The sequence below is a fragment of the Aulonocara sp. 'chitande type north' Nkhata Bay genome, linkage group LG8 (genome assembly GCF_057382095.1).
Source record: "Aulonocara sp. 'chitande type north' Nkhata Bay isolate Kocher_YH1m ecotype deep benthic linkage group LG8, A_spYH_male_GT1.1, whole genome shotgun sequence".
Lineage (NCBI taxonomy): Eukaryota > Metazoa > Chordata > Actinopteri > Cichliformes > Cichlidae > Aulonocara > Aulonocara sp. 'chitande type north' Nkhata Bay.
In genome coordinates, this window is record NC_141351.1 from 3,939,667 (window position 1) to 3,953,525 (window position 13,859).

Genomic DNA, 13,859 nt, shown 5'->3' on the forward strand with positions numbered 1-13,859 from the left:
TGAGTTCAGAGAGCTCGTAATCGCCATCTTCATGATACAAATAGTGCAGCGATGAAAGCTCACACCAGGATGAAACGGCACTGTTTCATCTATTCTTACGCACAGTTTATTAGATTACTATGACTTTCCTGAAAAGCGAGAAACTGATGACTGGCCATGGTGGTAGATCCACAGGCTGGGTGCTCTGAGAGTCAGCAGGATAACAAAAAATTACTTAACAGTGTGAAGTGTAAGCATTTAAATGTTTAATAAAGATGCTGTGACATCCAGTACTGCAGGAGCTCTGTAGAGTACTCCTAAAAAGCTGCGCTGTGCATTTAGTTTTTTCACTTTTATCATACTTCAGTTCCTTATTTCCTCGCTTTAATGATATACTCAGTAGTCACCATGTTAGAGACACAGTTTAACTAACCATTAACTAATATCTCAGCCAGTCACATGACAGCATGGTTCCAAATGCGTCCCGAGGTTCATAACGGGGATGAAATGTGATTTCAATGGTGCTGACTCTGCCATGGTTGTTGGTGCTAGTAGATTAGCACGAACCACTGATCTGCTGGGGTTTTCCCACACAACCATCAGTAGGGTTTACAGAGAATGGTCTAGAAGAGCACAGAAAATATCCAGTGAGCAGCAGTTCTCTGACCTGTTGATGCCAGAGGTCAGAGGAGAATGACCAGACTGCTTTGCGTATGCTCAAATAACCACCTGTTACTACCAAGAGATGCAGAAGAACATCTCTGAATGGACAGCGTGTTGAACCATGAAGGAGATGGGCTATAGGAGCATGTTGGATGACACTCCGGTTAGCTCAGAGCAGGAAAGTAAGTCTGCATTGCATGACTTCACCAAAGGGCCAGGGTTTAGGGTAAACTATATGTAAGCATGGATCCATCCTGCCTTGCATAAACAGTTGGTGCATTGGGAGATTTGCATCATTGGTGTGCAGTCCTTGTAGGAGCTATACAATGAAGAATGAAGGTAAAACAGGTCTAACCCAGTACTAGCAAGGTGTGCCTAATTAATGGGATGGATATGATTCCTTTTGGCAGTAAACTTGATTGCAACGATACATTGAGACCAAGAGGCAGTGTCCCAATATGTTACATCATGTTGTAAAATTTTCACGATACATAAATTCTTTAAGCGTGTCCACTGATTCTGATTCTTGTGTTAGCCATTAGTACCACAGAAAAGCTTCAAACTCTGTTTTGCTCTTGGACTCCAAAGTTTTGATCTGCATCCATCTGCAGCAGAGTGGTGGAGCACGTGGAGAGACGAGGGCATCTTGCTATCGTTCACTCATATACTCAAGCTCCCTCACGGTTCAACACACAGGCGCGCTCCTGGCACAGAGTGGTACAGCCTTCCAAGCTCATTTATTGTCCCATTACATGTTTGTTTTTCTGTATTTGCAGACCATTCACCGAACAGATCTATCGAGAGAGGAGTCTGCGCCACAAGCATGAATAATTTCCCCCGGACACGTCCTATTTCGGGTTCAGATGAGGATTCCCTCCGGTGTGAACAGACTGAGAGCCTTGGTCATTATTTGACCTCCTCCATGGATACGAAGGAAACATCCCCACTACTGATCCGTGTGTTTTTCTGTTAGTTCAAAGTGATTTTGTGAAAGGGGAATCTACATGCAGGCTTTTTTCTGATCCTGTCACATGTCAGTCCTTTTGAGATCGAGAATCCAAATATCGATAGTATCGATTCAAACGCTGGTTTAGTATCGGATTAATAATTTGCTTCTATCCCCACAGTTCAGTGTGTAACCCACTTAATTGTGTTAAATAATTATTTTTTTTGTAAATTAAAAATATACCTCAAACATGCACTGTGAAACATGTCTGAACCTTTTTGTGTTGACTGTCATGTCTGTTTAATTTAGGACCTACAGCGCATTTAAACAACAGAAGTGGTTCAGAGACGACACGTTTACCTTCCAGCTCTCCAAAAAAACTCAGTCTGAAAATACATGAAAATCTGAAAGGTGTCTTTTGTTGTGTTACTGTGGAAAGTAAAAATCACAGTGACTTTAGTGGTCATTAAAATGTGTTCAGAATTTGCAAAATGATGATTATTCATCTCCTAAGTCATGACGCACTGCTCCACCCTACATAAGCTGCCTTTATAAGTTAAAGGTATCGGTATAAGCAATACTGGCTCTGTATTTACTTGGAATCAGATCAATACTAAACCTTACAGTATTGCACAGCACTGCCAGAGGGCAAATCTGCTTGACCTATCAACATGTTTAACACTCAGCTGTATCATATTTATCTGTATGTGTATTAAAGATCAGCAGCAGAAAACAGGCCATAATATTCTTCAAGGCAGGTGGAGCGCAGAAATCTTTTCACAGATAAGATGTTACAGATGCATAGTGCCGGACAAACATGCAAACTTGCAACATGCATAACTGCCTGACAAAGAATTCAATGTTTTTTTATAATCTACATCTATCAAAACAGCAAACAGAGGGGGCAGTCCTGCAGGGATATCAGAGGGCTTTGCTCAGTTGAGATGTGCTAGTGAATTATGCAGGTGAGTCAGAATGTATAATTCAAATGCATTTGAAGTGACTGGAGAAATTCATGAATAACCTTTTTAATTATATCTGTGTTTAAGATCTCCAACTGTATATTATTATTAAAAGTCCCAGTGACCCCTGTTGTTTTATAACTCTCCAAGTGTATCGTCCTTCAGAGGTGTGTCTGTGCGCTTTCCTGGCTGAATGACTGAATTTTACCTGTAGGAAGTTTACTGTTCTAGATATTACATGATGTAAATTGCTTATTTTTAAAGTGTTAGCCAAGACTGAAACCACAGTGTAACAAGGTCCCAGTTTAATCCGAGTTCACTCAAAAGCCAACATGATAACTACCTTGTTTTTAAAAAAAATATTTCTGAAACCGCTACTGAGACGAACATTTTCAATGTCTGTTAAAGTAAAACAGAAATTTTAAGGCCACTGATCCGTACTTTATAGTATAAATATACATGTATATGCATTTGCATGGAAGTTTCTGCACTTACTGAGTTTTGGACTCTGTGCTATTCCAAAACATGGGTGACCTAAAGCTCTAGACCAGGGGTCCCCAACTCCAGGCCTCAAGGGCTGGTGTCCTGCAGCTTTTAGATGTGTCCGTGATCCAACACAGCTGATTTAAATTGGCTACATTACCTCTTCAACATGTCTTGCAGTTCTCAAGAGGCCTGGTAATGAACTAATCATTTGATTCAGGTGTGTAGACCCAGGGTGAGATGCAAAACCTGCAGAACACCGGCCCTCAAGGCCTGGAGTTGGGGACCCCTGCTCTAGACAGACAGCAAGCCTGATTACTTTTAAGAGTAGGCTTCAAACTTTACTTCCTGACAAAGCATATAGTTAGGGTTTGATCAGGTTACCCTGAAACACTCATTTTGACCACAGACAAAAAAAAAAGTGAATTTTTAAAAAGTTGAAAAATCACTAATGAGCACGTGTGGAAAGAAAAGCCAAACAGACTGGTGATAATGTAGGTGCAATACACTCAATTTCACTTCTATTCACTTAAGCTGAAATCTGTGCTACAAATAAATTTGGAAACCTATTAAAGTGTTGAACAAATTAGCATCTTTCCTTTTCTTTATTTCTTACATCAGGACGGTGACATCATTTTGCAGTCGGTACTGTGGAGTGCAGCTTTGTTGGACACTGGCCTAATGTGACTGTACTGAAGGAAGAGAGAAATATCGTGGGCATTATCAAAGAAAATACTAATAAAAAAAAAAATCTCATAGCCGCTATGCAACACAGTTTTTCTTTTTTAAGGCTAAGAGATGTCACTGCCAAACAATCGGCACCTTGAGGGTGCGCTCAGCAGCAGCCCCAATGACAGAGAAAAAGAAAAATATTTTCATCATTTACTTTCTGCCACATTAAAAATGTGTTTTCATCCAAATCCTACGACTATTTAAATGGACAGTTTCATTCTTTTATAATCCATTATTTTAACTTGTGACAAGTATTGTGAGCATTTATCCTCTTACTATCCACCAGGTCACCATTATGGTGCTGGGTTTTGGCTAAGCTACGTAGTACAAATAATCAAATGATCATAAACTAGATGTCACAATTTTATTTAATGAATTAAGACGCATCACAGTTTTTCTTGTATGTAGATATGGTCAAGATGACCTGCTTAAGTTCAAACTGAGCATCAGAATGAAGAAGAAAGGTGATCTAAGTGAATGTGCAGAAACTGCTGATCTGCTGGGACTTTCCCACACAGCCGTCTCTACAATATACAGATGAGGGTTTGAAAAAGAGAAAACATCCAGTGAACGTCAGTTCTCTGGGTGAAAAATCGTTAAATGCCAGAAATGAGTAGAGTATGACCAGACTGTTTTAAGCTGAGAATATGACAGGAGTAAGTCAAGTGACTAATTACAAGTTACAATCAAGGGCTGCAGAAGAGCATCTCTGAATCAGAGAAGCTAAAGCAGCTGAAGACCACACTGGGTTTCACTCCTGTCAGCTAAGACGAAGAAACGAAGGCTACAGTTTAAAAAACTATTGTTTGGTTTGATGACTCTCAGTATCTGCTGCAACATTTAGATGGCACAGTCAGCATGAAAGCATGGATCCACCCTGAGTGATGGTGTGGGGGATATTTTCTCAGCCCATTTTGGACCCAACTGAGGATCATTTAAATCCCACAGCATACCTGAGTATTTCTGCTGACCATATTCATCCCTTTATGACCACAGCGTTGTCATCTACTGATGGATGCTTCCATCAGGATAACACCAGATCACCTGTGTACTTAGATAGATCCCACAGTCATCACGTCAGTCCAACAGATCACTTTTAAGATGTGATGGAAGGAGAGATTTGCATCATGTGTGATGCTGTCATGTCAATATGGACCAAAATTTCAAAAGGAATCTGTGCCACAAAGAGTTAAGAAAGGCACAAAAGGGGTTCAACCCAGTAGTAGCAAGGTGTACCTAACAAGGCGGCTGAGGAGTCTAAATCTTTCTTTGCATTTCATGAACTAAGCAAGAAGAGTAGCAGTTTTAAGGTGTCGATATAGAAGCTGTTTACATGTTTTTCATCTGGATGTGAAAATTAGATTTATGTATTTTTCTTGCAGAAAGGAGTTTGCTACATCAAAATAAGAGAATAATAATGAAGGACCACCAGGATCTAGTGAGTATGAATGCAATATGAACAACAAACTCTGTAGTATTCATTAAGATTGAGATTAAATGGAGAACACATGCATGCACTTTAACACTCAACATAAAATCATGGGACTTTAGCTCGTTTTGGTTGTGATTCTAATATTCAAGTGCATCACAACAATAAAAGTTTCTTTCAGTGCTTCAAAACTCTGAATAACTATACACAAATGTGCTTACAGTCTGCATCCTGGTAATAATAATAATAATGGATACTTTATTGATCCCCATGGGGAAATTACTTGTTTTTTTTCTCTGCATTTGACCCATTCACTCAGTGAAGCAGTGGGCAGCCCACTAAGCAGGCGCCCGGGGAGCAGTGTGTAGGGACGGTACCTTGCTCAGGGGTACCTCAGGGTAGCCGTTAAGTGGATTCGAACCGCCGACCTTCCGATCATGGGGCGACCACTTTACCTACTGAGCTATCCCTGCCCCAAGTAGGTCAGAATGATGGTAAAACTCAAATGTAATTACATTTTATTATCCTTGCTTTACATTTAGGCAGCCATTATCACATCAATTTGTTTTGTTCTTCAGAAAACATCTGGACTGCTTGGTGGTCTGTCCTTGTACCTGCCTGAAAGAAAAAGCCCTCTTTTTTTCCCAAACAACTTGAGACTTATGTCTATTGTTTGGTGTTTTTCTTATGCAATGTCTTCAGGGTAAAAAAAAAAACATTCTCCAACTGTTCTGCTGTTGCCCTCCTCAAGGTCAAATGTCTTCCATTCCATTTTCTATTTTCCAAATACACTATTGTGCCGAAATCTTTTTAATCATGATTTCAATGACTTAAGTCAACTGGAACATTTGAATTCATCATTCCAGTCACTTACATGGCCTCAGGTGTATAAAATCAAGCACCTTGCCATGCACAGTGCTTCTGTGACCATTTGTGAAAGAGTCAGTCGCTCTCAGGAGTGAATTCCAGCATAGTACCATGACAACATGCCACCTGTGAAACCGATTGGGAACGACAGCAGCATATAAAGACATTTTAGTCAATTTTATGCTCCTAACTTTGTGGGAACAGTTTGGGCGTCCTGTTCCCACATGACTGCACCAGTGCACAAAGCAAGGCCTATTGTCACGGTCCTGGGTCGGGTCGACCCAGCATTTTGAGTTTCTTATGTTTTGGTTTATTTTTGCATTATGGATTGGTTATTCTCTGGTGATACTGTTTTGATTACAATTATATTCTGATTCTTTAGTTATCTGATGATGATGTTGATGACGATGATGATTATGTCTGGTTTAGGTTTTGTTATCTTGCCCTTATGTTTGGTTTAGGTTGCCTGTGCTTGGTCTTCTCTGCCCGTATGTCCCTCTGTTTGTCCATGACGTCATTATGCCTGTTTACGAGTCTGTCTCTGTCTGGCGTGTGCTTCCTGTCTTATTTTGTAGGTCTGTGTCCTTTGTCAGTGCGTTCAGCTTTGTGCTCTCCCTGTCTCGTCAGTGTAATCAACGTCAGCCGTGTCTCCCAGCTGTTTCCTCTTTGCTCCGTTCACCTCTTGTATTTAGTGTCTGTGTCTTCCCCTACTCGGTGTCGCACCGTTAACGTCTGTTCACCCTCACTTGCTGCGTGTTTAGGATTTCCAGTCCTCCTGCATCTCTGTTTAGAGTTTTGTTTGCTTTTGTGAGTTTTTATTTTATCTTGATGTTCTGCTCCAGCAATAAAGCTGCATTTTCTGTCTAAACCTCGTGTCCTGAGAATCCTGCATTTTGGGTCCACCACTCCTGCCTGCCTGCCACACAGCCGACCATGACACCTATAAAGATATGGATGAGCAAGTTTGGTGTGGAAGAACTTGACTGGCCTGCACAGAGTCCTGACCCCAACCTGACAGAACCAATTTGGGATGAATTGGAGAGGAGACTGTGAGCCAGGACTTCTTATCCAACATGAGTGTCTGACCTCACAAATGTGCTTCTGGAAGAATGATTAAAAATTCCCATAAACTAGGGGTGGGTGATACAGTAAACGATATACGATAGAAACGATATAGATTTGGTCAATGATAGAGATTTTGACTATACCGCTCTATCGCGATAGCGCATGTTGATGATGTCATCAAGCTGCGCCTGTTTTGGTCGAAAGCATCGCAGCGGCTACAACCAATATCATCTGCAAATTATGCCGGTCGACAGTCATAGTAAAGAGATGAAGCACTTTTGAAATAAGGGGAAAGCCAAAAACTGCGCTTCCTCCTCTTCCATAACATTGATTCATTAATATTGAATTCTCTTGCAGCTGTTCTATTCCCATGTTGTTGCAGTATATTAATAACTAACCTCGTATTGTGGATGAATAATCTCAGTTGTTCTCCTGACTGAAGTTTGGCCCTTGTATAGCATCCTGCTATGCGATTGCATTTGTCCCTAACCACCAGAATCCCTCAAGTTAACTATTAATGAGTGGAAAAAAGTTGGCGTTCATCCTCCAGCTTCACTGTGCTAATGTTATGCTAACATACCTCTGTCGCTAGCAATCACGTAGTACAACATGTTTAGGTGGAATCTAGCGAGCTAACGAGCTAACTTCCTGTTAACTTCTAACTCCGTTAAATGTAATAAATTCTGTTTTCATGGATGTTAAACTTAATTGTTACATCTGGTAAAGCAACAACGCTGATGATTTAATTAAAGATGAAAGAATTTAGACAGTTTTTAACTCTCAGTATTCGTTTGACTTTGGGACCTGAAGGGACGGAGTTTTGGACCCAGATTACCCCACGAAGCTCCTCACTACGGCAGCCGTAATGCTCTGACAATCCATCAAGCAGTGCCGCTTACCAAAGTTGTACTAAAACATTTTTTAACAGATTTCTGCACACCCAAATCGGTTCGAGGTCAGTAAGCACAACCAGAATTCATACATAAGGCACACTCTCGATTTTTGAGAAAATTAAAGGATTTTAAGTGTGCCTTATAGTGTGGAAAATACGTTATACAGAAGAAAAGAATATATCGTGATATATATCGTTACCGCACATGCTTCAAATTATATCGCGATATGAATTTTAGGCCATATCGCCCAGCCCTACCATAAACACTCCTAAACATTATGGAAAACCTTCTCCTCATTATAACACCAACCCTCTGTATGCCTTCACTCCATGAACCCTCTCTGTAGTCTTTCTCGTTTTCTCCAGCCTGTAAGCTCCTTATTTCAAGCTCTTAACAGAATGCTCTAACAATAATAAAAAATCACAATCACATTTTCCCCAAAAGGCTGGAGAATGAATTCTTATTTCCTAATTTTTATCAGCAGCTGAAAGAAAATACAAAAGCACCCACTGCAGATTTTAGAGCTTTAACAACAAAAACAGGCATGACGAACATATTAAGATGCTTCAAGCATTTGTTTGCAGCTTACATCACAAAGTGCATTTCCATTATATCTGATTATGTGAGGCAGAGGCACATTTCTGTAGTGTGTTTGTGTGCGTGTCTGTGTGTGTGTGTGTGTGACCACGTGTACAGGTGACTTTCTGCATTTTGAAAGCAACACCTGTGTGAGTGTTGCTTTGAGGCTTTTTTTTCTCTCTCAGATGAAAAATGGAAATGTGGTCTATGATTTGTTGTTACCATCATCAGCTAAAATCTTTCCACGCAGCGTGCATCTTTCGCTGTCTTTTACGAGCCGCCTGGCAGACGACCCCGCTCGCCGTCTGCCCCGTTTTTTTTCCACTGCCTCTCTGCGTTTCCCTTCCCACGGCTGGTCGTCCTCGGAGTGGCATTATCTGTCTGCCGTTCACTGCTCTCACGTGCCACCTCTTATCATTACCGGAGCGCACATGTAGGAGAGAAAGAAATTATTTTGGTTAATTTTCTCTTTGCTTTGATGTTAATGCAGCTGTGATGGAACCAAATACCATAATTGTGTTTGTTTAGTGTGTAAGCTGCATGTTTTTCCTCTTTTTGCTGCTCCTCTTGTGTGCCTGTGTGCTGTTGTTTGTCTTCCCAGCGATGTGGAAGCTTGAGAAGCAGATCGCAGTCCGTGGGCATCTGTTTCCATGGTACTTTTCCCACTTTTCTATTTTGATTGCACAGATTTTCCAGTTTAACTGGCCTTGTTAGCCCTCTTTTCTTTAAATGTATTGCATATCTGTTTGTTTTCCACAAAGCAGATAGACAGGAGCCACTTAATGTTAGTCACATGAGCCTATAACACTGACCTTTCGGTTCCTCGATTACGTCATTCATCATCTACCCTTGGACCAATTAAATTCCTCTGTGTCACATATGTGTTATCAGACTCCCATACATGTAAGCAGAAGCTCAATCATAGAAGTCATTATTTAGATTGGCCCTTTCAGAATCAGCTGCATTACATTACTTGATCGTAATTATCAATTCATTAATGAGGCGGGCCCCCCTGTGCCCACACACTGGTGATGTGCCTGCTGGTCAGATGCCTTTAACTGTGGCGGAGCAAACAGTCAGACGTGCTGCCTAATGACCCACTTCCTCACTCCGTCTCTAAGACTGAGGCCAGACATCCCATCAAAGGAGGCCCATTTCCACTCCTTATACCCATAATCTCATTCTTTAAGTCTATACAGCCTCTGGCCATAGATGAGGGTGAAAGCACACACAGATCAGTAAATCAACAGCTTTGCCTTCTCCTTCACCACAACAGAATGGCTCTGCACAACATAACTGCAGACGCTGAGCCAGTTTTCTTCACCGTGCACAGGAAAAATCTGACAGCAAAATCCAGCATTTGTTATTATGTAGAGAAAAGCATTTGGTGGAAAGATCTACTTCGGTTGCACCGTCACTGTTTCGTAAATCTGACCACAAAATTAGCTAAAACTAAAAGGGGTGGATGAGCTTTTACTTAGTTGGAAAGTTCACAGATACTTGTCCCTGGAACTAAAAGTCCAGGCTCCCTCTGCTTCCAGCCGGACATCCCTCACGCCTGTGATGAGTCAGCTGTTATTTCCTTCCATCGAGAATGAAGTTGGGAAATCACTGTTCATCAGTGGTGCACTGACTTACTTTGATGGAGCACACTACTCCTGATGGAACCCTGCTGCTCATTTTGACATTAGCTGAGGATGCACTGCTTCATTTTTAAAACATTTTTTTAAAGAGGCAAGACTGAGATTTGAACATGTTGGACATGTGCAGAGGAGGGATAGTGGATATAGTGGACAGATGACGTTGGAGATGGAGCTGCTGCACAAAGAGGAGGTTCATGGACACGCAGAGGGACAGACTTAGGCGCAGGCAAGATCATCTGTTGTTGTGACCCCCAAACGGAGCAGCTGAAAAAGAAGAAGAATCTCATATCTGTGCAAGCAGATGTTCTCACATTTCCACATCTGTGTCACCGAGTCAGGGCGTTACTCCCCACACCTGAAGGGATGAGACACAATGAAGCAGTGAGCTAATATTAAAATCAACTGCTGTCTCCTGTTTTGCCCAATAAAACCCCACCTCCCAACATAGATACACACTTTCCACTTTGCGACTATTTACTACTAATTTTATGAACCGCTGAAGAAATCTTTGTTGCCACCTCGACTGCACACTTTCACAGTGACAGGTGAGTGAGTGTGGTCATCGAAGGTTTGATGAATTCCTTTTTTGCATTTGCTGTGAAACTAAACGGAGACTGCGTTTACGCTGACACATGCGCACAGACACGCAAAGTCACTCCACGCTGAGTTTTGTCCCCCTTCTCCCTTTTAGGTAAGTCGTGGCAGACGCCTTGATGAAAGTCGTGCCCTGAGTGCCCCCTTTCGGTCTCCATAGTAACTGCAGCATCTCGATCAGCCGTTCAAGCTGCTGCTGCATGGTGATTATGAATCAGCAGCTGCTGGACTTGCTGAAGATGTGAATGAATAAATCAATGAATGTGACCTTGTTTGTAAATGACAGCGGTGGGTAAACAGCTGTGGAGACTTTAGATTATTGCTCAGCATGTTTTTCTTTTTTCCCTTTTCTCCTTAGATGATGATGTTCCAGTCAACATGACCTGCTCTGCTCAGTCTAGAGGAACCTGTATCCGCTGTCTGCTTTAATGGTGTCTAAGGTCCAGCCTGTTTATTAACACAGTGTGCCAAAGTGGGTTTTAAACGCCGGAAAAAAGCGTCAATTATTAACTCGGTAATAGTGCTGGAAGTTTTTTTTTTTAGTTTGGCTGTTACGCACAGACCCCGCCGCCCTGCCCCGCACTGTTACAAATGTTCTGTTTTTCGGACGGTCTGTTTGGTTCTGTTTCCCGGCGCTCTCTCCCCATCTTAATTAGAAGTGACAGACTGACGCACCGGTGGGAGTTTGCTCCGCTTTTCGTTGCACTCAACTGGGCACCGAGTACTCACCGAGCTGTGACGCGGACAAGAGGCGGGGTCAGCCTCGCGCATAAATATGGCTCAGCCTCTAGACAGAAACACACTAGAGCGCAAGTGAGAGCACCGAGACACAGAAGGCTGCTCACCTGCCTTTTACGCACAGACGAACGGTGCACATCCAACCCCGGGTTTAAACATGATCAAAAAAATGTCTCCCTCCGAAAGCGATTTTGACATCCCAGCAAAGAACTGCTACAGGATGGTGATTCTTGGATCCACCAAAGTTGGCAAAAGTGCAATCGTGTCCCGATTCCTGAACGGGAGATTCGACGAGCAGTACACGCCGACTATCGAGGACTTTCACAGGAAAGTGTACAGCATCAAGGGGGACGTTTACCAGCTGGACATACTGGATACGTCCGGAAACCATCCTTTCCCTGCTATGAGGAGGCTTTCAATACTGACAGGTACTTATCCACATTCCTATCAGTCTCCTTTTTTATACCAGAGAATCCTTATGTAAACTAAGAAAGCAAATGCGGGCTTTCTAAATTCTGCACGGACTCGGTCAGAGCGCACATCGTGCGCTTTAGCGCGTGGCTGCAGGGTGCAGCAGAGCCTCCTGTGCTTTATTGTAACTGTGCATACACACAGGGAGAAAATGAAAACACTTTAAACAAAAGCAAAGGCGGTTAAACAAAATAATTTTCTCTGCTTTCAGGTGACGTGTTCCTCCTCGTCTTCAGCTTGGACAACCGAGACTCCTTCCAGGAGGTGCAGCGGCTCAAGCGGCAGATCTACGAGACCAAAATGTGCCTGAAAAACAAGATCAAAGAGAACATCGACGTCCCTCTCGTGATCTGCGGGAACAAGGGTGACAGAGAGTTTCACCGGGAGGTTCAGCAGGAGGAAATCGAGCAGCTGGTGGCCGGGGACGAGAAGTGCGCGTACTTCGAGATCTCCGCAAAGCGCAACGAGAACGTGGATAAGATGTTTCAGACTCTGTTTACCCTGGCCAAGCTACCTCACGAAATGAGCCCCGACCTTCACAGGAAAGTGTCGGTGCAGTACTGTGACATGCTGCACAGAAAGTCTCTGAAAAACAAGAAGCTGAAGGACATCGGGGAAGCGTACGGCGTGGTGACCCCGTGCGCCCGGAGACCCAGCGTGCACAGCGACCTCATGTACATTAAAGAAAAGGCCATCGGAGGCGGCCACGGCAAAGACAAAGAGAGGTGCGTGATCAGTTAAGCGGACACTGAAGCTCAGACTCTAATGACACGTTTGAAGGAGAAGAGCCCGGCCTTTGGTCAGAGCAGCCGGCAGCGCTCAAACTGACTCCGGAGGTTTTGGAGACGCCGAGACCGCCGCGCGCTCCGGTGAAGCTCCGTTTGTAAAGGACACAGACTGGACACGAGTCCGCTAAAACTACCAAAAAAAGAAAAAAAAGGTTTCCCACCAGACATTCGAGAATGTTAGCTTGCTCCGTCAATCAGAGCCCGATGTGTGACGTGGCTTCATACTCTGTGAGACTCGCGCATAGATGCGTAAATGTGTTTTGTTGACGTTATACATTTACAGACGGGAGAAAGAGAGAGAGAGAGACTCTTTGGGTGAGGAGGTGCAGTGTTTCGGGGAGGTCATGTTTACATCTTCTAGATTTTCTAAAGGCTAAGTACACTTGAATGTTTCGTTGCAATCTAGAGTATTTTTTATTGTGAATGTATATTTATTGTCACTGTCATTTTTCTCTTTTGCAGTGAAAAATATAAAATGTAATAAAACACAAATCAACACAAATATTTATCTCTGTTTCTTCTATTTTATAATGTTAATATTTCTGTAGGCACCTTATAAATAGATGTATTCAAACAAGGGGGATAAAAAGCACAGCCCAAAATAATATCCTTCACATCTCCCATTTGATCTTGTCATTCTGAGATGTCATGCTCTCTGGGACTGGGACGCTTCAGTATAACTGATGCAAATATCTACATTTTGCACTTATCCTGCAGAACCAAGCAGGATCTGTTACTTGTGCCCCTAATTCCAATCAAATAAAGACAATATAGTGCAGAAAAACAGGCTTTATTACCCAGAGGAAATCAATGCTTTCATGTTTATTTAAACTGGGGACAAGTCATGTGTTAGCACCTCACTAACTGCAGGAAGACTGAAACAGACCAAATTAAGGGGATCTAAAATGTGAAAATCACTCTACCCCACCTGCAAAATAATTTGAGGTCTATCCAGGAATTGTAAATACTATTAAAAACATGCTTCAAAAGCATTTTAGTGAGCTGTTTTGCGTCACAAGGTGGACGC

At 42.5% G+C, this 13,859-nt stretch overlaps 2 protein-coding genes across 2 annotated transcripts in view; both read left to right on the forward strand.

The window, feature by feature from the left end:
- The window catches only part of pemt (phosphatidylethanolamine N-methyltransferase), an 83,566-nt gene extending 81,725 nt beyond the window's left edge, over nucleotides 1-1,841 (forward strand). The window contains exon 7 of the mRNA XM_086302827.1: nucleotides 1,419-1,841. Coding sequence (XP_086158953.1) covers nucleotides 1,419-1,473 — 55 coding nt within the window. The 3' untranslated portion in view covers nucleotides 1,474-1,841. The remainder of the gene's footprint in view (nucleotides 1-1,418) is intronic.
- A 7,602-nt stretch (nucleotides 1,842-9,443) lies between these two features.
- Nucleotides 9,444-13,328, forward strand: rasd1 (RAS, dexamethasone-induced 1). Its single transcript, XM_086302831.1, has 3 exons — nucleotides 9,444-11,038; nucleotides 11,194-12,001; nucleotides 12,256-13,328. The coding sequence occupies exons 2-3, from the start codon at nucleotides 11,731-11,733 to the stop codon at nucleotides 12,783-12,785; spliced, it is 801 nt and encodes a 266-aa protein (XP_086158957.1). The 5' UTR covers nucleotides 9,444-11,038; nucleotides 11,194-11,730; the 3' UTR covers nucleotides 12,786-13,328.
- Nucleotides 13,329-13,859: the final 531 nt, after the last annotated feature.

What these genes read in the sequence shown, in the direction of transcription:
- rasd1 (XM_086302831.1), top strand. Translation starts at nt 11,731, where the DNA reads ATGATCAAAAAAATGTCTCCCTCCGAAAGCGATTTTGACATCCCAGCA. An exon ending in GAGGCTTTCAATACTGACAG is followed by an intron (nt 12,002 to 12,255) that starts GTACTTATCCAC and finishes CTCTGCTTTCAG; the next exon opens with GTGACGTGTTCCTCCTCGTC.